Source organism: Tursiops truncatus, chromosome X (assembly GCF_011762595.2).
Source record: "Tursiops truncatus isolate mTurTru1 chromosome X, mTurTru1.mat.Y, whole genome shotgun sequence".
NCBI classification, from domain to species: Eukaryota; Metazoa; Chordata; class Mammalia; order Artiodactyla; family Delphinidae; genus Tursiops; species Tursiops truncatus.
In genome coordinates this window covers 57,642,251-57,669,476 of record NC_047055.1, presented here as the reverse complement: position 1 = coordinate 57,669,476, position 27,226 = coordinate 57,642,251, and the positions used below count along the sequence as shown (strand labels likewise).

Below are 27,226 nucleotides of genomic sequence, written 5' to 3'. Positions count from 1 at the left end.
TTGGCCTTTCCATCTGCCAGGGGTAGGGTAGGGAGGTATAGAAAGTAGAATGGAGAAGAGGAGGGCAAATCCTATAAGTTAGAGTCAGGTTGTGCTACAGCAGTGAGGAGAGAATAAGGGCATTCCACAGCCCGGAATATTTCTATAATGATTTCCTGAATGCTAGTCATTCAATACTAGTGTTTGATAGTCTGACCAAACTATAATGCAACCCTTGTTTAATCAAAATGCAATCAACTCTTGTGAAATAGGAATTTTATTTGGGACTTTCTGTCCTTAATTAAAGGAAACATCCTGGGCTAGTGGTTTGTTAGTGTTGCCTTCACAGCCACTCTTGACCCCATCTCACCTGCAGAATATAGCGAATTTGCTGTTTTGTAAATTCTGACAATCCTTTAGGAATCAACGATTCAGTGTCTTCTGACTGTAAGAAAAGAGAGGCTTATCTTTCAACAGATACATTTTAGTGTTTTAATCAGAGGGTCAGCAGACTTTTGTAGAGAGGGACGTGTTTTTATGGATATCAGAAGATTACTTCACTTTCTGGGTAATAGTTGCCACAAACTTTACTTCTAGCATTATCAGTTCTTACTTTTTAAAAAAATCATTGTACTACATACACCATGGAAAGAACCCTGAATTACAGGAAGTTTAGGGGGAAGTTTGGGGCAATCAATCAGATGTCCCATTTCTATTTTTTAAAAAGAGCAACTTAAAAACAAAAGGGTAGTCACTTAAATCCCATTACCACTTTATTTCCGTGTATTTTTTAACAACTGGAAGTTTAGTTGGGTGGTAGATATGACACTTTAAAGGCTGATTTTTTAAATAATGAAAATTTGAGTAAATAAAATAAAATTAAAGGTTTACTGAGAATTTGCATAGAGCTGTGGTGACTTTTGAAAGATTATGATGTTGCCACAGCAACATTAAGAAGCTTCAACAAATTTTAAGTGAGAAGCTGAATTGAATTCAGTACTTCATAAAGACAATTTAGGGCTTACTGAATTATTGTAACAAATGCAGTACGTCAATACTTTGGAAATAAAGATGAAAATTAACATAAAAGAAGCCATTGTGATTGTTACTTTGAAATCAGTTCTTTCTCTATTTGATGACTTATTCCATTAAAAGTAACTATTACCAAAATGTATATACATAATATTTAGAATTGATACTTGAAAATATTTACTTCAAGTTGCTGGCTATTTGGCATGGGACATACAAGTTTTCGAAATACATTAAAACTAAATTTGCTATTTAATTAGTTAACGTAGATTTCAGTTTTGTAAAACAGAGTATGTAGTCAATGAACTTTTAAATGTTCTCATAAGCAAAGACAAGCTAAATCATAAGGTGACAGCTGATAAAACATTTTTTGTGTGAATGATTATTACTTTTACAATTATCACCTTTAAAGCCATTACAAAGATATAAATGGTTATATCATTTTAAAGGCAAAAGGATCATTATTTCTTTCACTAACCTGTTTCCAGTCTAATAAAAATACCAAACTAAAAACAATATTATTAATGCAAGTATCTGCTTTGTTATCTGCTTTGTTATCAACTGTATTTGATTTTCAACTCTTTTTGCACTTACCTCATCTGTAGACTCAAAGTCCTGTTTGCTGCAAGAATGAAAAAAAGAAACAGACAACCTTAGGAAAATATATACATTGATCATATATAAATGTTAGTGTTCTAAATATTTTACCTTACTTTTTGATATATAACATATCAAGTGAAATTTATAATCCTAATGAAAAATTTAAAGCTAACTAAAATGGCACTTGACAAAAATAAAGTTAATTTTCCTGGAATTAGCTAATCTATTAAAAATGAACAACATCCAAATAACAAGCCAATATAATATTCAGAATTACTACCATTCATTAACACCAGTTTATTTGTGACTAGATGTAGAAGTCTTCAGTTTGGCAAAAAATACTATCTGAGTGAACAAATAACAATAAGTCATTTTCTATTTCCACCTTATTTTTCTCCTTGTATTGCTCCCTTTTAATGCTGATTCCAGCTTCTCCCTACAGTGTCTTTAAGTTATTCATACCCTTTTAGTCAAAACCAAAACTTGTAAGACTTCGCAATCTACACTAATCATTCAATCTACACTACAGTATGTATAGCAATGACAAAGCTTAAAAGGATATTGGAATGTTTACATAGGGACATAGCCTTAAGCAACATCACCAAAATTCTAGTGGGAAAGTAGAATTTCCAGCATCAAAATGAAGGTTTGTCCATGAGGGTTGGAAGGCCCTTTGTGAAGCCATGTTAGGTAGGCAAATGCTGCAAGCGAATTGTTAGTGGTTATACCAGTCCGGCACTGGCTCCTTTGGGGAATGGTGAAAGCTGGGAAGGATACAGTTCTAGCGTTGCCAGTGGCAACAGATATGCCTTTATTTTTGCCTACTTGTTCCCCCTGCACTTCGTGGAAAAATTGGGTCCAAAATACATACGATGAACATACTTCTCAAACAAACAAACAAAAAACTGTACACATGTTCTGACAGCAAGACAAAGTATGTTAAAGTAAGACTATCTTAGGAAATCATAGATATATGACTGCCATATCGTCAGGTACAACAGAAACATATTTTAGAGATATAAGCTAGTACATTAGCTCCTACCTTTACCTTCTAAGTAAGTGCTTATGAGTAATATATTGCTTACAGAGATAAGTGGGTCACTCACTGTGCGAAACCTCTCGCATGCATTTATAGAAATACACAAGCTAATGTGGAGAATGAGAACTGAAGATTTCATTTCCTGAGGCATGACTGCATATGTGCAATTGTCTGTATGTATGTATGTGGTATTTCCTGGGTTGCTCAAAATATAAATTTTGGGGAGGCCCTAGCGAAAAAAAATGAAGTATCTTCTACTTTTTTAGTGTGTTACTGAAGTAACTGCATGCATATATTGGAAGCTAAAAGAAGTTAAAATATGACTCACAATGCAGGTATAGTAGTCTTGCATTACTGTTAACTGGAATTATTATCACAATATTAATAGACCTTTTATGTTTAAAATCCCAATTCCAATGCCAACCTAGTACACATGTCCCTAGCCACTTACTTCTTTCTACAAATAAGAAAACAAAACAAAGAAACAAACAAGGAGCAATCAACAGCACTTAATACTGGAATTTACAAATGTAACCAAAATGGTTTCATAAGACAACCTTTCTTAATTCTGACCTTCCAGTCTACTTATTGCTGAATTGCAATTTAGAAAGAGAAGAAAAGTGGAGACAAAGGGGTGGGAGAGAGAGAGAGAGTGGAAACAAAGAGAGCAGAGGCGGGAGGTGGAAAGACCATTGTGGATTATATCTCTATTCAGTACAAGGTGATGGTGACTATAATTACAGTGGGCAGAAAAAAAAAAAGAGAGGCACTCACTATGTCATCTCACCTCCTAGGAAGGAAGGAATGTAATAAGGAAAAAAACAAAAGAAGAAATAAAAGGCGGGTGGAATGAAGAGAAAGAAACTGACAACCTTCTGACAAACAAAAACTCTTAAGCACCAAAATTTTATGAGACCCTCTCCACTCTGGAGTGTTTACTAATGTGGAGACCCCAGCTTTCTATTTTCTTTTTAGTATTTTTAGCTACTCTAGAAATTAAACTCAATGTTTTTCAGTGCTTAATTACACATTTAGGTCACCCATATACATTTATCAAAACCCTCAATGACAGGGAGTTATTTCAAAACCCCAGATTACATCTCTACCTGGTTGGTCATTATAAAACAATTTAACTTCCCTTGCTCAATTACTTTGTCTACTTCTAATTAGTATGAGACTAATACATTTGGAATATATTTAACTCTCATTCTATAAACCTTTATTGAGTAGCGACTTTGTCAAGGCCATGTGCTCTGAACTGGATTTCAGCAATCCAAACACAAATATTATCTTGTCCTGTACGTGACACAAACATAAGTGATCTAAGGCAAAATTTGAGCAATGTAAAATTGGTCTAAGTCCTCCAACGTTTTCAAATTTGATGATTCAAAAATTGATAATTTCTTTAATGTGTCTGCAATATGTTAAATAATTTAGAGACACATATCTAGTATGAAAGGTTAAGTGATTTGCCTAAGGTAAAAAGGTTCTCCCATAGGTTCTAGTCCCAGATTTGCCACTTTTGTGGCCTTAGGTCAGTGGTTCTCATACTTTAACATGTATCAGAATCCTCCAGAGGGCTTGCTGCTTGGCCTTACCCCAGAGTTTTTGATTCTACAGGTCTGTTTCCAGACCTGCATTTCACATGATGCTCCTGCTGCTTGTAAGTACATGTCTTAAATAAATCATTTATTGCTTATAACAAATCTATGAAATAAGCATTATTATAATCCCTATTTCACAGATGAAGAAACTGAGGTACAGAGAGGTTAAACAGGTTGCCTGATATTACACATCTAGTATGTAACAAAAGCTGGGACATGAACCCAGGGTATGAACCCTGCATCTACAATCAGCGTACTTAAGAATATATGTCTCTATATGCTCTTGATTTTACCATGTGATACTTTAACAGAAATATTCACAAGACATGATTAATACACAGAAGAGGAACATCTAGACAAAACAGTATCTAGAGAAGGCTTTGCAGAAAAGCTGAGTCATGGCTTATAGGTATAAGAGTACTCAAAACTGTTTGAATCCATCTCAAGCACTTAGTAGCTATGTGATCTTAATAACTTATTCTCTTTGGGTGTCCATTTGAAACTTTCTATGGTTACTGTACAAATTAGATAATATTCAAAAAGCACTTAGCACAGTGTCTGGCACAAGAGTGGACACTCAATACATAATAGAGTACTCAGAATGAGGGGAAAGATTTTAAGGTAGTGACATTATGCAAATGAATGAATGTGTGAAATAGTTGTTTGGATAAGGGGAGAGGATATTGATTAGTATAAAACACTGATAAAGGCCTAGCTGAAGATGGAAACCATGCGTTAATAATTACCATGCGCTTTTCTCTGTGCTCAACTGCATGGATGTAGCATAAAGAAGGCATTCATTCATTCATTCAACAAATATTTATTAAGCACCACACTAAATCAGTCACCACACTAGGCACCAAGGAAACCAGGGTAAATGAAACAGCCCTCGGGGGGTAGTGTCTGAATTCTAGGGGTAGTGGGCAGTGAGTACTGGATAGAGGAAAAAAAGAAAACAATAGATAAAGCAGAGAGCTAGACTGATCCAGAGTTGGGATTTTGCTAAGTGGCAGGGACAATATGATAAAGAGGCAAGGCAGTTGAGGGTGATGCTAAGAGAATGGTTGCAATCATGAATAAGAAAGCAAGAAAAGTTGGGGAGGAGGGAGCTAATAAACAGAATTGTAATAAGCAGAGAGAAAAGAGAGAAGAGATTAAAGATCTCTGAGAAGTAGAAGAATCTAGTTGGTGAAGTTTATACTGACTTTCCTTTAACCTCCAGATTTTTCTGAGTTTATGGAGCTTTCCTAAATTTTGCCTGACAGATGACCACATATATGATGTGACTATGTAGTAGAAGGCAACTTTTGGAGTATAGCTTATGAAATTCATTTCATGACATAATGTGCTCTCATCTACACATGAATAGTTGATAAATTGTTTATGTTTATATATTTAAATAAGTATTATATATTATTATATAATATTATTGTATAATATACATATTTACATTAACTTATAAATAGATATTTGTATAATTTATATTTCATACATTATATGTAATATATAATATTAAAATAATACATGACATTTATAATAATACACAACCCTAAATGTATATTAAACTCTGGTCTTCATATGTTGAGCACACATCAATGGAAGATAAACAGTAGTGTGTTGGCAATGGGACTGTATCTTATATCATCAGTGTAATATCTTAAAACAAGTCATCGTATGCCACACATTTTTGGAGCTCCTTGTCTAAGTGGTTGCATTTTTCATCAAAGTACGTTAGAAAAGAAGATCCACGTAATTCTTTACTGACCCCAAAATAGCTGGTAAGATATCTTCAATGATTTTCATTAAGTACATTAACTCTTAAAATGAGATATTTCCTCAGATCTGCTCATACAGTTGCCTGTTTCCCCATTAAAAGTACTCAAGTTTTGCTGTAAACCTAAAATTGCTCTAAAAAATAAAGTCTATTAAAAAATACCAGGGTATTGTAAAATGTTTGAAAGCTACAACGCCAAGCAAATGATATATTTACAGTACCTTCCTCCAATTCTCTGCAAATGTTCTAATAAGCAGTGATATAGATTTGTATTTTTACGGCATAGATCAGCAAGCAACTCTCCAAAATACTTGGGGTCCAATTTTTCAGGGCCATCATCCTGAATTATCACCTGAAGAAAATATCAATCACAATTATAAACAATATTAAGTTCACAGATATTTTGCTGTGAAATGAAAAAAGTGAAATAACCTATTAATACAAGTAACTCATCACAAAGTCATCACATAAATGAAGCCACTAAATTTTCTTTGTAGCTGATGTATACATTTTTCAATATGGGAGGAATTTAAAGGAAAAGCAACATTGTAATGGCATTTTCAGTTTCATTTCACTCAAGCCTAAGTGATCTAATGAATGCAAACCTTGAATAATTTACATAAAAATTCTTGAATATAGATGCTTAAATGAAAAGTAAAACAAGTAAATCAAAATCTCTGAGTTGCTCATTATCATCACATGGCTTATCCATCTGTCAGTGTCATTCCACTGATCCTCAGGTTATCTCATTGCTATAGCTAGCCAGGTAGATAACGCCTTCCTGCCTCACCTCTCTATATGTGTTCCTTCCAAAACCATTAACTTTCCCAAGTAGAAAAGGGCATTTCTTTAGCCAAGGACATTCAAGTACTGAGCTCCCTGTTAGAATCTGCACACAAGTAATTTGATACACTTAGTATTTTGCCTATTTTTCTCTCTTAGCCAATTATAATGCCCTCATAACGCTGTGAAAACCATGGAGTTTTTTTTTTCCTTCCAGTTTAATTTGACAGAGTAATTTTATAGTTTCAAATTATCTTAAAGTATTTATTCCTTTTTTTATTTTTGCACAAATATTCTCCTGTCATTGCACTGTACACTAGTTAACATGTTGGGTATACAATTCTTTGCCCACATTAGTAATTTGTGCCATTACTAAAACTCTTGCTCTTGTGATTTCAGTGTGGCACCCAAATAAAGAGTCACAGAGCCCAGGACGGGGAACGATTTGCATCAGCCTCGTGTCTGTGTTCATAGATAAAAAGAGGTGTTAAAAGTTACCAAAGGAAAAAAAAATAGTTACCAAAGGGAGGTGATTTTATTTTGAGAAATGATAACAATAACTAATATTTATTTAGCTCTTACTATGTGCCAGCCATTGTGCTATGAACTTGACGTAAAGATTAAATGAGGTAATGTTCTCTTGTAACCACTACACAATATTGCCTCCCAGAAGACCTCTTGTGTTTGTTTTCTCAGCAACTTAGGAATTACACTGCCCCTAACTGCATTATTTTGGAGGTTAGCTGGGCTAGGAGTTGAAACAGTCAAGAGTTTGATTTTCTTATTGTGAAACCATGCAAAATATGGCTGAAATTCAGTTAATAAATTTTAATCAGTTAGAGAAAAGGTGAGAGCATTAAAATTGAAGAATGGGTTCTTTTGACCAAACAGCCATCAAGGTAGAATAGCAAGAAACAAAATTTCACTCCTTTGTATATATATTCCTCCTTAGTTGTATACAGTCCACAAGTTACAGTAACATTTGAGTAACACAGTAAAAACCAAAACCCACTTGGGTTCAAAAGTGTGGAGGGGAGAGGACAGACAGAAATCAGATTCTCTTCTGCTGTTAAGTCTTTGACAGGACTACACTCAATAATAAAATGAAATTTCCTAACCATAAGCTATGACGTGCCAGTTAGCAATATTTTCATTACTAAATCACAGGTCGGTAGATTTTAGTTTTATTGGAACTGTTTGTAGGTGTGCTTTGACATTTCTTTTAGAGCTGGCTCAAAACCATGTTCTTGTTGACTTGAAAAAGCCAAGTCAGGGAGCCTCCCAAGGAAACATGAATGTTTTCAGTCAGAATGGTAGCTCTAATGGATGGAGGTTTTCTCTCTGTGACAATATTGAGTTGATAGGATACTTGAAATAAAATTACCTCACATCAGCATTTCTGCCTGATGAATGAGAGCTATCTTGAATGTCAATCTAAGATAATAGCTTTAGCTTTCACATAAAAATAGGGCAGGAATACAAACTGTGCTGAAGAATAGTTGTTCCAAGATACACAAAATGTGATATTTCGCAAAAAATTACAAAAATTATTAAAGATTCTTCAGCATGCATCAATCAAATACCTTTAATCAGATCACTATTTGACCATAATAATGGCTAAGCAGTCCAACTCCTTGCGTCTGATTGATAGTAAAAGCCTCTGATTAGAATTACTGCCACAAACCCAAGGCAAGCAACAATGTTTAAGTGTGAAACCAGAGGCAAAGCAGCAGTCATTTTTCAGAAAATCTATAGAAAGGAAGTACCTTGTAAAGGAAAACCATGGGCTTCACCTCACTACTGCCTTGGAAGTTCTTGTCCTGTTTCTAGTCTGGAGTTTTGTTTCTTATTTGTGGTCTATGAGATTCCAGGTGTGGAATTTCTTTTGTTAGTATCTACATTATATAAACTTTGATATTCAAAGATGATACTTTTGACCAACCATATTTACAAAGTTCAGTGGTAGTGATTATAGAGTCCTACCGATAGTAGACACACAATAGTTGCAGATTTCAGCTGAGCTATCTATATTTTCTTCCCTGGCCCCCTTCAAGCTTAGTGACACACATTTTTGAGAATACTGTTCAGGACTAGGGATAGCCTGTGATGAAGGCACAAATCACAATCTAGTAGTAATCTCGTAGTAGAGGGTACTGGCTTAATTAAATTTATCCCCACTAGGTAACTGGCTTATGTATGCATTTTTCACCTATTTAGAATGGTTGCTTAGTGGATTCAAAAGTGCTTAAAATGCCATATTATATAAAAGCAATTATACATAAATGCCTAACCCTCTAAAAGGTCATGGACATGTTAACTAATAAGGTCTTCTGTGCTTAGACCCTCCTGGGTAGTAACTTTTTGCTACATGACAACAGAAAACATCACTATTAAGGAAAGTTTACAACGTATAGGTTGTAATAATAGGATAGGATAATAGGATTAATAATAATCCTAATAATAGGATAATAGGATTATTATTAATATAATATATATTATATTATATAATATATATTATATAATATATATAATATAATATCCTAATAATAGGAGAATAGGATTATTATCCTGCAAACCTTATATGGTGACACTTGTAGATAAATAAGGTTACTGCTTCATTAATTTTGCTTTGATTTGGGACGTTTAATAGCTGTCAGATAGATTGAAACCATAGTTAATCCAGTTGGCATTAATCCCCATGAAATGAAATGCATTTTATGTACAATGTCATTTAGCTAACAAGGTAAAAAAAAAGCAATAATTGGTCTCTTCCTATTTTGTACCACAAGAAGAAATCCTAGGAGAAAAAGTATCAGAATTTTAGGTTCTGAAAATCCTCAGTGCTATTTTAATCTCCATAGATATTTTAGTAAAGAAATGTTGCACTATACAGTACCTGGTACACAGAAGATTTTCAATAAATGTTGTCACTGAATTGAATGTACTGTACAATTATAATTCTAAAATGAAGACTTGACTCATAACAACAGTCCTGTACTTGAAATAAAGACCTAATTTAATTTCCTGTGAGTAACTCTAGGCAGAAAAGTGTTGCAATGAAGAAAGAATGGAAATTGGAGCCAAAAGTGGAGTGCCCGCTTCCTAGTTGTGGCCTAAGTGTATGTACTGCTTAACCTCTCTGAACCTCGGGTTGCTCAACTGTAAAATGCAGGTAATTTAGTACTTATTTTATAAAGTTGCTGGAGGTATTACTTTGGAGGGGGGCAGGTAAATTATTAAACTGTCATGTAAAAACCATCATATAAATAATGGTTTTATTTAACTTAACACATATGGACAATTGGTTATTTGAATAATGATAGGAGTGGAAGATGGTTATAAATTTTCTACATGACTCTCAGCTACTGGAGAGTAGAGACACTCTTTTTATACATTTCTTTAATTCCAGCACATACCATAGAGTCTGAGTATAGTAGATCCTCAGTAAACATTTGTTGCATGAGGAAGTTGTCATAAAGGATGCAATTTGGGCTAAATGTTAACTATAATAGATGGAAAAGCACTAATTGGAAGAGGTGCTTTAACAAGGCAACTGAAGGGCTTCCCCGGTAGTACAGTGGTTAGGAATCTGCTTGCCAATGCAGGAGACACAGGTTCGAGCCCTGGTCCGGGAAGATCCCTCATGCCTGGAGCAACTAAGCCTGGGCGCCACAACTACTGAGCCCACGTGCCACAACTACTGAAGCCCATGTGCCTAGAGCCCATGCTCCACAACAAGAGGAGCCACCGGAATGAGAAGCCTGCACTCCGCAACGAAGAGTAGCCCCTGCTCACTGCTACTAGAGAAAAGCCCGTGTGCAGCAACGAAGACCCAATGCAGCCATAAATAAATAAGTAAATATTTTTTTTAAAAAAAGCAGCTGAAATTGACTTTATCCGAAACCTAGTCAATGCTGTCCTTGCTCCCTTTTTAGTGTATATGTATAGCTTGTGACATGTTATTATAAAACAAGATGATTCTTCCACTCCTCTAACAACTAAAAATAAGTAGATGGTTTGGATTGTCATTTTATAATGAATCCAGGTGACTAATCTGTAACTGCTTAAATTATTCTCTCTGACTGGAAAATAAAATATATTTTCCTATAACACACGTGACTACTGAAAACTTATGAAGCTTTTTCTCATGAACAATGGGAATTTTGCCACTAATCATGTTTTTCCCCCTTGTGGCTTCCAGAAATCTCAGAGCCAAGTTTTTAGCCCATTTTTACTAATGACATGGAACTCTGTGGCCTGCATTTCTGTGTACTCTATTTTCCTTCTGGTGTTATTGCCCCATTATATTTACACTGTCCTTGACATTTCTTTTTCTGTTCTATTACATCTTATTTGTTCTTTTAAGCCACTCTAAGTACTTTTTGTAATGAAGCAGGAGATATATCCCAATGAAATTAATTTTAAATGAATATGTATTTTTTAATGCATAACTTCTTGGAAACATCTTTGTTGCTACTTTTGTCTCTTCTCCACCTCTCTGCCATTTCTCTATTCTGCCATTCCTTAGTATGTAATTTATTCAAGGAATGGAACCAGTTCTTTATTATGTAAGTAAAGCCAATGGAGGAACTCACTGCACATATGTAGTAGCTCTTTCAGTGTATTGATAATTTATCTTACATTCTAACATTTTTTCTTAACACAAAGGCTAAAATCTATACCCCCAAGCCACATGCAGGATTTAAAAGGTCTCAGTGGCATGATGCTTTCATTCATTCAGCACACATTTACTGAGAACTTACTAAGTACTGCCTTATGGTACAGTTTTAAGCACTACTGGGGGAAAAGACATAAGATACTGTCTCCTCCTCTCTCAAGGACCTTATGGTCTTTTAGAAGAGCTAAGATATGTATCTAAATAACTTTATATGATAGATTGCCCAGTTCATAAGAGATACGAAGAGAAGCACAGATCAAATGGTAAAAGAGTGCTCTCTTCTCTTCGGCAGCACATACACTAAAATCGGAACGATACACAGAATATTAGCATGGCCCCTGCGCAAGGATGACACACAAATTAATGAAGCGTTCCATATTTCTATGGGCGGGATGTGAGCCCCGGAGCCTTCTCCCCGTCCTGTGGTGTCTCCCCAGGTCTTCCACAAGCTGGCCTCCTACAAGGGCTGTTTGTTGTCTAGCCTCAGCACGATGCTGAAGACGTGGGTTAGACTGCAGCCCAGGGCAGTCTCCTGAGAGCCCTTGTTGCCGAGAAAGCCAACTGTGAGACACCTTGCTGGCTGCTTGGAGAAAAAACCCTAAATACCTGCTGGCCGAGTACTGCGAGTGGCTCCCGCAGGCCATGCAGGTTGACCTCGAGAAAGCCTGGCCACCCACCCCTGACTGCTGACCCAGTGCCTGCCTGAGGGGCCAAGGACTGGCCTGCGGTCCCAGGGGGACTGGCAGCGGCCGGTGTCCGGCACAGTCACCCTGACCCCAGACCGCGCCCAGGAGGCAAGTCGAGCCTCTGGACACCCTCGTTCATCATGGCTCGATTCTGCGCACGACGTGCTGCCTTCCCTGAGCAGTCTGACCCAGGGGTGACTTTTGTAACTAGTTATCACAGGGTGGATAATGGTTTTATCTCCCATGCTGGCCCCATTTTAAATGTGCTCTATGTACTACATTAGACCCTGTAGAGCAGCAGGGCTGCTGGGCAAAGGCAACCACAGGCCCTTCCTCTGCTCTCCGTTTCCTGTGAGTGTGGTGCACCCTCCCCACAGCCAGGGAGGGCCCCCAAAGCAACTGCTGGCTCCTGTGGAGTGGGTGTCTCCTCCCCAGGGGTCAGCCCCCCACTGGCTATATTACTGTAATAAACCTTAGCTATGATGACAACAACAAAAATGGTAAAAGAGTTATAGGAAGGAAACCCAACTTTCAGCTATATGAGAGTGGTTTTATGTAGGAAGATTCTTCAGACTATGACAACTGATTAGGTGTGAGGTGGCAAATGAGAGGGAAAGTAAAAAATAATCCTAAGGGACTTCCCTGGTGGTCCAGTGGTAAAGAATCTGCCTTCCAATGCAGAGGATGTGGGTTCAATCCCTCGTCAAGGAACTAAGATTCCACATGCCGCGGGGCAACATGCCAAAACGTGCCCGCATGCCGCAACTACTGAGCTCACGCACCTCAACTAGAGCCTGCGTGCTGCAAACTACAGAGCCTATGCACTCTGGAACCTGGGCGCCACAACTACAGAGGCCATGCGTCCTGGAGCCTGCAAGTCACAACTAGAGAAGAGAAAAACCACTGCCACAACTAGAGAGAGGCCTGTGCACAGCAACAAAGAGCCCACATGCCACAATGAAAGATCACACGCACCTCAACAAAGATCCTGCATGCCACAACTAAGACCTGATGCAGCAAAAATAATAATAATAAAATAAATAAATAAATAATCTAAAAAAAATAATGCTAATTTTTTCTTTTTTTGGCAGTACGCGGGCCTCTCACTGTTGTGGCCTCTCCAGTTGCGGAGCACAGGCTCTGGACGTGCAGGCTCAGCGGCCATGGCTCACGGGCCCAGCTGCTCCGTGGCATGTGGGATCCTCCCGGACCGGGGTACGAACCCGCGTCCCCTGCATCGGCAGGCGGACTGTCAACCACCGCGCCACCAGGGAAGCCCAATAATGCTAAATTTTAAGTCTGGTGATTAGTGCACTGAAGATATCATTAATAGAAATGGAGGGCATAGAATGAAAAGCTGGTATATGGTCAGTTGGAGGTGACTGTGGGACAGCCAAGTAGAGACATCAACTAGTCCATTAAAAATTATGGATTAGGGCTTCCCTGGTGGCACAGTGGTTGGGAGTCCTCCTGCCGATGCAGGGGACGCGGGTTCGTGCTCTGGTCCGGGAGGATCCCGCAAGCCGCGGAGCGGCTGGGCCCGTGAGCCATGGCCGCTGGGCCTGCGTACAGAGCCTGTGCTCCTTGGCAGGAGGGGCCACAGTGGTGAGAGGCCCGCGTCCCACACACACACACAGAATTATAGATTAGAGCTTCGGAGGGAAGTTTGGGGAGTTGTCCATGTAAAGGTGATATGTAAAGGTAATAGAAGTCAAACTTTTACACCATATAGTCAAGGCAGAAGGGGTAGAGAAAGGAGAAGAAGGCCAAGGGGATGTGTCTTTGGGGAAGATCTGATGAAACAAGGAAGAGGAGCCTGAGAAGAATTAGAAGCAGCAGTACAGTATAATGGAAAGAAAGAATATCAAGAATACAATGGATCAACATTATCAACTATTCCATCTTATTCGAACTGGAATAAGATGAAAATGAAGCAAAAAAGGAAGTGGAATTTGCAACTTAGAGGTCAATAAAAGCAGTTTCAGAAGAATGTTGAAACTAGAAACTGGTTTTCAAGGTGTTAAGGAATCTGTGGGTAATGAGGAAATGGCAGCAGTGAGTATGCCTTCCTCCTTCAGGGATTTTGCAAGTGAAGGGAACAAAAATGATTGAGATCATAAGTCAGTAGATTGATAGGGTTGCTAATGGAGTCACCTTGAAGACAAGGTTAGATTATTAATTCTCAAAGATCAGAAGAATCAAAAGTTCACTGAAAGTACGGTGTTGAAGGAGTTCGCATAGTGAACTCAAATTGTGGTCCCTGGACCAAGTAGCATTAGGATAACGAGTGAACTTGGAAATGCAAACTATCAAGTCCCAGCAATCTATATTTAAGCAGGTCAGCCAACTGATTCTGGTACACATTAAAATCTGAGTTCCACTGCCCATTCTTGGTAGAAGGGAAGGCTACCTGCAGAAAGTAAGAGAACAGCAATGGGACCTGGAGTGTGAAGAGGGAAAAATAAAGACTATATACTGAGGACTGGGGTGGCAAGTCAATCAGAATTAACTAAAAGGACTGTCTAGCAACAGAAGGAATCCAGCAAGACAGAGATAATCTGTACTAGACTAAATTGGCCTAGTTTGCGAACTTTCTCTAGCACACGAAGTCAAAATCTAGGTGCAGAGAAAGTGGATGGCAGTCTATCCAAAGTAAGAGATTAGCAAAATGAGGACTAATCAGAGAAGGCAACAATTTTAAGGGTTTCTAGCAAGAGCATTGTTGAATCAGCTGACAGGGGACACCAGCCTGGTTTGGAACTGAGGGCTGGAGAGCTTGTTGAGGGCAAGGCTCAATGGGAATTAGGGAGTAGGAGATGAAGTAAGAAAGTGATGATAAGAGAAAGAGAGATTCGGAATTCCAGATGAAACAGTTTCAAGTGATGTGGAGGTTCAAGGAGTGGCCAAAGTCTATGAGAGCTGAAGATGTAGTAGAAATGAAGAAATTAAAGGTGACGAAGAACCATGAGGACAGAGCATGAGAAAGATCTATCATTTGAGTGGAGAAGTTCTCATAGATGATTCCAGGGCAGGGGTCAGGGGAAAGTGGGGAGAAGATTGTAAGCGTGCCAGTGAAACTGTTGAAGGATGATGAGAGTGACTAGAAGGTCAGTAGTAGTGATAATATGAGCCAAGAGGAGAGGTGTATATGGATTGCAGGGTTTTAAAGAGAGGAAATGGTTGATCAACAAAAACCAGAAGACTTGACTGTATAAAATTGTACTGAGAGGGCTTCCCTGGTGGCGCAGTGGTTGAGAGTCCGCCTGCCGATTCAGGGGACACAGGTTCGTGCCCCGGTCCAGGAAGATCCCACATGCCGCGGAGCGGCTGGGTCCGTGAGCCATGGCTGCTGAGCCTGTGCGTCCGGAGCCTGTGCTGTGCAACAGGAGAGGCCACAACAGTGAGATGCCCGCATACCGAAAAAAAAAAAAATTGTACTCAGAAAATAATTAGCAATAGATACATAGAAAACCAAACAAATGAAAACATTTAGGGAATTATTAACACCAGCAAATAATAGTTATACTAATAAAAGCAGCAAAATAGTACACAAATTGGTTCAGCAGTAAATAATACTTTCATAGCAATAATAATATAAACACTGAATAATGATTTAGCCCAAAATATGGGGATTTAACTATACTGAGATGATGAAAGGGATGTAAACAGGTAGGTGGGTGATTAATAGAACTAAATCCTTATGTACCAGAATTACCAACAGATAATATACAACGTTGATAAATCAAAAAAATAGCAGCATAAGTATACCCATATTATTTAGCTATATGGAAGTAAAGACAAGAAGAAAAAAAGCTGAGTTGAAAATTGTTGCCTCTAACTTCCGCCCTTTTGGCTCTCTGAGCAACACCATGGCAGTCGGCAAGAACAAGCGCCTTACAAAAGGGGGTAAAAAGGGAGCCAAGAAGAAAGTCGTTGACCCATTTTCTAAGAAAGATTGGTATGATGTGAAAGCACCAGCTATGTTCAATATAAGAAATATTGGGAAAACACTATCACAAGAACTCAAGGAACCCAAATCGCATCTGATGGCCTCAAGGGTCGTGTTTTTGAAGTGAGCCTTGTTGATCTGCAGAATGATGAAGTTGCATTTAGAAAATTCAAGCTTATTACTGAGGATGTTCAGGGCAAAAACTGCCTAATTTCCATGGCATGGATCTTACCCATGACAAAATGTGCTCCATGGTAAAAAAATGGCAGACCATGCCTGAAGCTCACGTTGATGTCAAGACTACCGATGGTTATTTGCTTCGTCTATTCTGTGTGGGTTTTACTAAAAAATGCAACAATCAGATTCAGAAGACCTCTTATGTCCAGCACCAGCAGGTCTGCCAGATCTTCAAGAAGATGATGGAAATCATGACCCAAGAGGTGCAGACAAATGACTTGAAAGAGATGCTCAATCAGTTGATTCCAGACAGCACTGGAAAAGACATAGAAAAGGCCTGCCAATCTATTTATCCACTCCATGATGTCTTTGTTAGAAAAGTAAAAATGCTGAAGAGCCCAAGTTTGAATTGGGAAAACTCATGGAGCTACATGGTGAAGGTAGTAGTTCTGGAGAAGCTGCTGGGGATGAGACAGGTGCTAAAGTTGAAAGAGCTAATGGATGTGAGCCACCAGTCCAAGAATCTGTTTAAAAATCAGACTTTTAATGGTGACAAATAAAAGATCTTATTTGTGATAAAACAAAACAAAACAAAAGAGAAAATGGTTTCCTCTGGGCATCAGGCGTGCATGGAAAGGGTTGGGACAGGAACTTGCTGTTTGTTTTATGCCATTTAATAATATTTGACCTTTTATGCTATCTATATGTATTATTTTGATTAAAAAAATAAAAACTTTTTAAAAGAGTAAATAAATAACAATTCTTGTTTGCCACAGAACAAGAGTTCAAAAGGGCACAAGAGCAGGAGGTAGCTGGAGACAGATAAGGGTGGTGTTGGAGAAAAAATGGGTCCAAAACAGATATCAGTTAAATTTGGGGAAAGGATAGCAGGGAATAGAGTTTTGCACAAAAGACACTCATTTTCAATAATGGGGATGGAGAAGGCAATAAAGATGGAGAAGAGGGCTTCACTGGTGGTGCAGTGGTTGAGAGTCCACCTGCCGATGCAGGGGACATGGGTTCGTGCCCTGGTCCGGGAGGATCCCACATGCCGCTGAGCGGCTGGGCCCGTGAGCCATGGCCGCTGAGCCTGCGCGTCCGGAGCCTGTGCTGTGCAATGGGAGAGGCCACAACAGTGAGAGGCCCGCGTACCGAAGGAAAAAAAAAAAAGATGGAGAAGGACTGGAGTCACATGTGACTGAATGAGGGAACAGGCAGAAATGCTGAGTTTATTAAGCTAAGCAGCCCAGAGTTTCCATAATTAGTGAACGACTTATGTTAAATAAACATTGTAACAAGCTTCCTGGATACTTGTCAGAGAAAACACCTGACACTAAGATCTGTGCTGTCTTGATGTTGACAAAAATTAAATTTTCAAATGACAGAAGAAAGGCATCACAAGTTGGAGAATTTTCCATTGGCAATAGCACTATCCAAGTGAGCAGGACTCTTCCCTTGACATCTTCCCATGACTCAAAGTTTTCTTGGAAGCCTCAAGCCAAGTGCAAAAGAGTTGTACATGCAATATATATAATTATTTGAGTCTTTCTTATAAACACCACCTGTATAACAACTTGTAAAACGAGTCCAGCTGAGCTTTTCCCTGTCACTAACATATGTGAAATTATCTGTTCCTTGCTAATGGCAGGAAAATGATCACAGCATGTTATTCTTAATGTCCTCGGGGAAAGAAATGTGATTGGTGCTGTTTCGAATTTGAAACCAAAATAATGATCTTTCTAAGGAGAACCATGGAAAACATACATAAATTAGTTTTATTAGAAATATTTTGGAGCCAGGTTTTTGGACATCTAATTTTCAAAAATATTTTAATGCCTTTTGCTTCTTGGAAAGCACTTTAAAGGTGATTTAGTTTCATTTAAAAATATCATTACAGGGACTTCCCTGGTGGTGCTGTGGTAAAAAAAAATCCGCCTTACAATGCAGGGGACGCGGGTTCAATCCCTGGTCAGGGAACTAAGATCCCACATGCGGAGCAACTAAAGCCCGCGAGCCACAACTGAGCTCTTGCGCTTCAACTAGAGAGCCCGCGTGCCGCAAACTACAGTACCCATGCACCCTGGAGCCCGTGTGCCGCAACTAGAGAAGAGAAAACCCACACACCACAACTAGAGAGAAGCCTTCGTGCCGCAACGAACGATCCCACATGCCTCAACTAAGACCAGATGCAGCCAAAAATAAATAAAATAAGGAAATAAATAATAAATAAATCTTAAAAAGAATATCATTACAATGGAAACCAATTTTTTATTTTGATGCTTTGAAAGATTTGGGGACTGGGGTTGGGGGAGGAAAAGGCAGAGAATCAAACATTCATTTGTGTACCTAGTATGTGCTTGGCACTAAGCTGGATACTTTACATATTTTACCTCATTTAATCCATTGTAGATACACTGCACATTAAGTGTGATTCTCCCCCTCTTTTATAGATGGGGAAATTGAGGTGCAGTCCAGTTAAGTCGATTACCTCAGTCCAGTTAAAGTCAATTACCTAGGATCATGCAACTCAGTAGAATCAGGTTTTATAAACCCAGATAATTGAATTGAAAGTCTGTGTTCTTTCTACCTTATTATACTACCTCTGAATTACAATTTAACTCTAAACACAAACTGAAAATGGGTCATCCTTTAGTTTTAAAGAAGCCTAACTGACATCTGCTCTATTACTCTTCAGAGACTCTTCCACTCATGTGGAAGACACATGTAAACACCAAGGAGCCTAGGTGAGACAACTCATTCTCTGCCCTACTTTGTCCATGGGATCTGCACAATCGGGTTACCCCATCCCTACTCTGACCAGAAATGGATCCAATCCTGTGTAATCCACATAGGTGGAAATTACCAGCTCTAAGCTTCCCAGGGCACTATTCCATTTTCAGAAGCACTTCAACTTTATCCATATAAAATACTGAAAAACCAGAAGAAAAGTATACAAAAAGCCTCCAGCCTTTAACAAAGCTAAGTCGGAATCTCAAACTAAAAGATGAATAATAAAATAGAAAGTAATATATTAGTTACCAATCTCTGCCTATTTTCTAAACAGACAATATCTGGTCTGGTCAAATATATTATTAGTTGCACTAAGCTAATGAAAGGATATCATAGCATTACCATTGTCACTGTACAAGATTCTTAATCCTATGATATTTTTCCCATCTCTGATAATTGTCCCTCACTCCATTCCTACTGTCATTTTCCTAGTTTAAGTTTTACACTTTGACTACTGGAATATTTAGCTTTTAATAATCTCTCTGCAACTTCTTCTCTGTGGTATTTTTTCATGTTGTAGGCTTTATAGTTTATAAAGCATGTCAAACATATATTTTCATTTAGTCTTTACATCAACCCTGTGAGGTAGACATCACTACCAAAATTTATGGATGAGGATATTTCTGAGAGATTTAGTATCTATTAAGAACACAAAGCTTAGAAGGGACATAGCTGGAACTGGAACCCAGGTCTTCCTACCCTGAAGCTAGTCCACTTTCTGTTATAGAATGAATATCTCCCCAGTGGCAGACTATTAATCCACTGTCCTATTCATGTTTACCTTATTGACCAAGGACTCTCCACATTACTGACTCAACTTCCAGAGGGAACTCTCAATAAGCTCTGGAGTCAGGCTACCTATATATGAATCCTGGCTCTACCACATGCTAGAGCTATGCAAGCCTTCACAAGTAACTTAACTTCTCTGAACCTCAGTTTCCTTCTCTTGAACAATAAAGGCAACAATGATACCTTCTTCATCTGATCATTGTGAGAAGAAAACTAATCAATATTTCAATCTATCTTGTGCAAAGCTTCTAGAATTAACCTCCTAAATCATACCTATCAATATTTTCCTACTCAATAACCTTCAACCTTTCTCCATTGTCTGCCAAATAAAGTTCAAAATTTTAAACTTAACATTCGGGAATTCCCTGGTGGTCCAGTGGTCAGGACTCTGTGCTTTCACTGACGAGGGCCTGGGTTCAATCCCTGGTTGGGGAGCTAAGATCCTGCAGTGGGAAGGACCTCATGATCTGGCCTTAAGGTATCATTTTAACCCTACACTCTAGTACTCTTCATCTCATGTCTTCCTTGCCATACAAACCAAACCACTATTCCTGAAACCCAAAGTGTACTTTCCCAAATATATGACTTTTTTCATGTGATTCCCTGTTCTTAGGATGTCCATGCCACACACCACAATACCACGTTTGGAAATTCTGCTCACTCTTCAAAACCCAGGACAATCTCTTCTTCCTCAACAAAGCTTTCCTAGATCTCCCAGCTGAAATTAATTTCTTCTCTCTTCTGTTCCCAAAGCACACTGCATGATCCTCTTTTATAAAAGACAACACTTTGCTTTGTATAATGTTTTATGTGTTTGCGACTTTCCCCTATTAGACAATAAGCACCTAAGAGAAATGTGACAATGTCTTACCCACATTTGTATTTTTCATAGTACCTGGCATGAAGATTTAATGCTTACAAATAATAATTACTACTAAAAATTAGTAATTACCATTTAAGTACTTACCATCAGCACTCAACAATGGTTAAGTGCTTAACATACATGACATAATTTATTCTTACAATAACCCGGTAAGAAATGGATGATGAATCTTTATTTTATGATGAAGAAACTGAAGCGTAATGAAGTTAAGTATTAGACTGAACCGTATGAAACTGTTGCTCTTTGATCAACTTTGACCTATAAAAATGACAATTTCAAATTATTTAACCTAATAAAATGTCTTTCTAATGGCTATTACTAATCCATTTAATTTAAGAAATTCAACACCATCTGGACCATGTTTTAGAGTAATTCTAAAGACCAGTATTTCCATACATGATAATTTAAGGCTTTTTTAGATTGGAAAAACGTGGGTATTAAATTTTTTGTGCTTCTTTTTTACCAATATGGCCAAAGTGTATATTTCAAGTTTCAGTCCTTAGAAATAATCTCTTTCATATTTAATATAAAACAATCATATTCTTATGTGGGCAGGCTCCCTCTTTATTTTTTCTTATTCTTTTTCTTTTGTCTTTCTGTAGGAGTTGCCTATGAGAGCGGTCAATTTGAGCAAGCTATTCTTTATTAGAAAAAAATATGAAAAAATACAAAGGGTGGATTATTCCCCACAGTTCCAGTTATAATTGTTAGTTTTTCCAAGAAACAAGACAATCTTTTTTCCTTTAACACATGTATAACAGAGGTTTACAAGATTCTAAAGTATTCAGAACATAAATTAGTCACTGATGATTGCATCCCAAGATACTTCTTCTTAGCAAGTAAGTTTTAGTTTCTATTTTGTTGATGTAACAAATAATAAAATGTATGCCTATTCTGACTTAATATGCCATATTTTCAAAGAAAACATAAAAAAATAATGGTCACATGGCGACCATTATAATCATCTTAGACAATATCACTTCCAATTCATTATTCACTTAAATATCATACTTCATGAAAATATTTAATGTTGCACAACTGTTGGACCCATTTTAGAACTGAGGATCAGCTAGAAATTAAGTGTTCATTGATCAGTTCTTAACTCCCCTCATAGATTTAATGTATTAATAAACCTGAATTATTTTGTCTTCTGAGAAGAGATGGAAAATTTTGTTTTAAAAATGTCATAATACATATACCCTGAGAAAACCATAATTCAAAAATAGTCATATACCACAAGTTCATTGCAGCACTATTTACAATAGCCAGGACATGGAAGCAACCTAAGTGTCTATCAACAGATGAATGGATAAAGAGGATGTGGCACATATATATAATGGAATATTAGCCATAAAAAGAAACAAAATTGAGTTATTTGTAGTGAGGTGGATGGACCTAGAGTCTGTCGTACAGAGTGAAGTAAGTCAGAAAGAGAAAAACAAATACCGTATGCTAACACATATATATGGAATCTAAAAAAAAGTGGCTCTGATGAACCTAGGGGCAAGACAGGAATAAAGACACAGACGTAGAGAATAGACTTGAGGACACGGGGAGGGGGAAGGGTAAGCTGGGACGAAGTGAGAGAGTAGCACTGACATATATGCACTACCAAATGTAAAATAAATAGCTAGTGGGAAGCAGCTGCATGGCACAGGGAGATCAGCTCAGTGCTTTGTGACCACCTAGAGGGGTGGGAGGGAGACGCAAGAGAGAGGGGATATGGGGATATATGTATGCATATAGCTGATTCACTTTTTATACAGCAGAAACTAACACTACACTGTAGAGCAATTATACTCCAATAAAGATGTTAAAAAATAAATATATAAAAATGCCATAATAAAACATGAATCTTCATGGTATAACTCCTCAATATTTTGATGAAAAAATAATGTGGGTACCTATACAGTGGTGTGAGCAGTGTTTAAGAGATTATTTCAGTTTTACAAGGAATCAGCTCATTAATCTTACCTGCTCATGTGTATGGTTTGAGTCACTATGATACAGTTCAATTCCAGTGTTTGTAGAAATTGAATCACTTCCTGTGATGGTTTGGATTTGCTGGCTAGAATGGGATTGTTGATAGTGTAGAGAGTGGAAGATCTGGGGCTGTTAGACAATGTGATGATGGCACTGAACCTGAGGATAGCATTCCTAAAATACATGCACATGCCAAAAACAGTCACTCAGAATAAAAATAACTAATAAAAGAAAAGCCAACTGAATCCACTTTAAAAAATTTAATGTGTTCTTTCACAAGATAATTCAAGCCCTAGGATTTATAGTTTTAATAAGTGATATATTTTTTTTTCCAATTATTCCATTGCGAAAAATTGTATTGAACTCTATTTTTATTTGACCAGGTGGCTGTAAACATCCAAATACTTACCTAAGTTGGCTAGAGAATTGCATGTTCTGATTAAATTAATATTACAGTTATACTTAACACTAAAACTATAATGAATATTAATATTAATATTTCTTTGATGATTCAACAGGCACTTCAGGATCTAATTACAAAATAATACTGAAGATGTTGATGGATATAAATTAGAAAATAATATAATGTAGTGATTTTCAATGTCAGGAAGCATATTAGAAACACAGTGGGGGCAGGTGAAGTTCTTATGCTTGTGAAAATCAAGCATAAATTTAAAAAGATTGGAAAACAGTGACTAAGCCTTCAGATTCAGAAAACATGGATTTTAACTCTGATTCTACCACTTACTCTGTGATCTTGAGAAACTGTATATGCAACCTTTATAAGCTTCAGTTTCCTCATGTGTAAAAGTGGAGATAGTATGTACCTCACTGGGTTGCTATGAGGAGTAAATTAACTAATGTTTGTTAAGTGCTTAGTACAAAGTAGGTGGGTAATTAACATTTATTATTATTATTATCATATATTATCATTGTCATCATCATCATCAACTTAATAATCATCCACCCCATTAATTCTGCAGGTGAAAAAAAAATAACCATGAGGTCCAGAGAAGTAAGATGATTTACTTATAATGACACAAATAATTAATGGCAAAATTGGGACTGGAACTCACGATTTCTTGCTCAGAGTTCTGTCAGAACATTAAACTGAATTTGTACTGTCTTCAAAATATTTTGGAACTTCTTTTCAAACTAAATCTTTGCTATCTGCTTGCTTATTTACCATGGCTTTTTTCTGGTAAGTGTAGAGCACAGAATAAAAATAGATATCTGGTTATAGTTTGGGGGATTTCAGGTATGCTTGAATTTTCTATATTATTTTGTTATTATCCTACTTTGAAAGCAGGCACCCGAAAGCCAGTTTTCAAAGAAAAACATACTCTATTTGAATCATAATGCTACATTCATGCACGTACAATTAACTTTGAAAGTATAAATTCAATGCTCTATTTCCTTTTGACTGTTGGAAAGGTGACCTATATTAATAAAGTAAGGCACTTCAAATTTTAAGTTTTATATGGAACAATTTTCAAGCTATATTAAATGAAGAAAGCAAGATGCATAAGGATGAATATAATATGCTCCTTTTGTATAATATTTTTAATGTACATACATGTGTATTTACAAATATATACAGCTGCTTTTAAATGCATTAATAGAGCAAAAAACATTTTAAGAGTAACTGCCTCTGGGAGGAAGAACTGAGGGACAAGAGGATCAAGATAAAGAAGCTGTTTTTTCACTATATACATTTTAATTCTCTTTTCACACTCTTTTTGTACCTTTTTATACTTTTTATGCTTTGAAATTTTTTACCATGTATACAAATATCTTTTCATGTATACAAAAATTTTTTGAAAGAAAAAAATATATATATAAAGAAACACATTTTACAAGTAGACACTGCCTTGGTAGACATATAGATAATAAAGGTCATAGAATCAGTTCATAGAATTATTTTCTCTAGGCTCTTTTCAAATATGACCTACTTTACAAATATGCTAGCACTAAGTAAGAGCTCTACAGTTTAGAAGCCTGACTGTGTACTATCAGTAACTTTTGTACAAATTTTGGGGGTGAATGTATCATCTGTTCTTTTATGTTACAAAATACCTTCATACACTAGATTAGGATAAAGTCAGAGTGATAGTCAGAGAACACTTTCACCAGTGGGGAGCTTGTACACTACTGAAGTAGAATTCCTCCTGAAAAAATAAATGTGTCCCTTAAAAAGCAGATTAGGAAAAAACTTGAAAGGACAATAAATAAAACAAAACCCATTTCTTAATCATCTTTCTTTATTAACGCATCAGTTGAATAGAATGCTGACAGTTTCTCCATCTGGGATGTCTTGTGGTTTTCCTGAGCCTATTTGGCATCTGAACCACTCATTGGTACCACTAAAGTCTTAGCAGGTTTTCAGTTTCCATTCCTCACACCTGACTACTAAAATTATTGTTCCAAAGCAAGATATTCATACATTTCTCATACTTTTGAAGTATACCACAAGCTGAGTTTTTAATGTACAAAAGATCAAACATTTCTGATTTACCATATATCTTATCTTTTTTGCTCAAGAAAAATATACACAGAGTACAATTTATATGAATTGGATAATTATCTTGAAACTGACACCACTTTACCACCCTTCTACTATAAATACCTCTTTTTTTGGACAGGTCCCATCTCCTAAGAGCTAGTCCCATTTGGATTAGTCTCATATGACATTAAACAGGTTCATCCAGACTCTGGCTTTATCCAGCTCATCCCACTGTATTTCTGTCACTGAGGAAACTCAGTTAGGTCAAAGCAGTTGTATGCATGTTTCCTTTTACCTTGGGCAGCCTCCCATGGCAGTTCCAAAACTCCCAAATCATTTAAGTCATTAATAAGAAAAGTGGACATGTAAAAGTAAATATTCTAGTTAACAGTAAGTAGCAGCAATGTTCTATTAAAGGAATTCTTCTTTAATTGTTCCAGATGCATAGCAATAATAATGTATAGGATATTCAATATTTTCTTCTAGGGCCAAGATTTAGAAAAGCTGTTTATTCTCTTTGAAACAAGAAGTTGGAAGCAGCATGAAATGATGTGTCTCAAACATTCCTTCTTATTTAAAGTGTGTCAGACATTGTTTTGGTTGTCCAGTTAGATAAAGGACAGATGTTATAATCTGGTAGCTTGAGGAAAATGCCTTTTGAAGAACTAAAATATTTTGAGAAATTTTTCTATTTGGTATCATAATGTCCAGAAATATTCTGCAGTTCTTTTGGAAAATATGTATTTAATATGTACTCTACTAAACCCTTCAGACTATATACAGTTTTCCAAGCAGACTAGAATCTTAAAGATGTGGATATTTATGATCCTGAGAGTTTACTCTTTTTCATTTTTATTGGGTATCAAATGAGTAATGATGTATTAGTTCCTATGAATTGGGTAACAACTGCCCATAAATGCTCATAAAAATAAGACATGTTCTCATGCCAAGAAAAATGAAAAAAAGAGAATTTAGTATATTTTAATGTTGCAGTTGTATATGAGAAAAATGATTTTGTGATCAAAATTCATTTGATAATATTTAACTGCCTGTTTTGGGTTGAATTGTGCCTCCCAAAAAAAGATTCATTGAAGTCCTAACTCCCAGTACTTCGGAATGTGAACTTATTTGGAAACAGGGTCTTTACAGAGGTAATCAAGTTAAAATGAGGTCAACAGGATGGGTCCTAATCAAACATGACTGGTGTCCTCATAAAAAGAGGAAATTTGACACAGAGACAAACATGCACAGAGGGAAGACCAGGTGAAGACACAGAGGGAGGGTGCTATGTGACACTAGAGAATTAAAATTACACACCTACAACCTGAGGAACACATGAGGCCACCAGAAACTAGGAGATAGGCAGGGAAGAGTTCCTTCTATAGAGGCTCTAGAGGGGGCATCGCCCTTTAAACATGGCAATTTCATAGTCCTGGCCTCCAGAACTGTGAGACAATAAATCTCTGTTGTTTCAAGCCACCCAGATTGTGATACTTTGTTACCACAGCCCTAAGAAGCTAATACACTGTCCTAGTTCAAGAGATAAATCCCAGGATTTGTCTGGGCTGCGAATGCTTGTACCCACTGAGGAGATCAATGTGAAACCTCTTCTGGTTACAGTAACAACTCTGCTTAAAGGACGGAAGGGCAGGGGGAGAGAGGAGCTCTAGATGCCATGGAATTACCATTACCCTGCTGCAGTTTTGTACTCTGTACTTGGTCTCTCAATTTAGCTTAATGGAATTTCAAAAACTGACTTCAAGCTTTAGCTTTCTAGACCTTTTACAGTATACAGTATTTTACAGATCTGTTCATAGATAGTGTTCATTTAAAAATTCACTTCATATTAAATGAATTAAGATAAAATTGCAATGTTTTATGATTTTTGTGAGCCTCGTTTAAAAGAAACATACAAAGCATTGAGATATCTATATTAAGTTCAGATTCTTAATTTTCCCCGTGACTGGACATATCTTTATT

At 37.1% G+C, this 27,226-nt stretch overlaps 1 protein-coding gene, 1 non-coding gene and 1 pseudogene across 7 annotated transcripts in view; 2 read left to right on the top strand and 1 right to left on the bottom strand.

The window, feature by feature from the left end:
* Positions 1 to 27,226, bottom strand: part of POF1B (POF1B actin binding protein) — a 102,943-nt gene that overhangs the window by 36,889 nt on the left and 38,828 nt on the right. For all 6 annotated transcript variants that reach the window (XM_033849926.2, XM_033849924.2, XM_033849925.2 and 3 more), the window contains 3 exons: positions 6,247 to 6,377; positions 1,603 to 1,630; positions 350 to 424 (listed from right to left, as the gene is read on the bottom strand). In XM_033849926.2, the coding sequence (XP_033705817.1) occupies positions 350 to 424; positions 1,603 to 1,630; positions 6,247 to 6,377 (234 nt within the window). The remainder of the gene's footprint in view (positions 1 to 349; positions 425 to 1,602; positions 1,631 to 6,246; positions 6,378 to 27,226) is intronic.
* Positions 11,765 to 11,869, top strand: LOC117310523 (U6 spliceosomal RNA). Its single transcript, XR_004524667.1, has one exon. It is a non-coding gene; the product is annotated as a U6 spliceosomal RNA (small nuclear RNA).
* On the top strand, positions 16,042 to 16,905 carry LOC101333433 (small ribosomal subunit protein eS1-like; annotated as a pseudogene).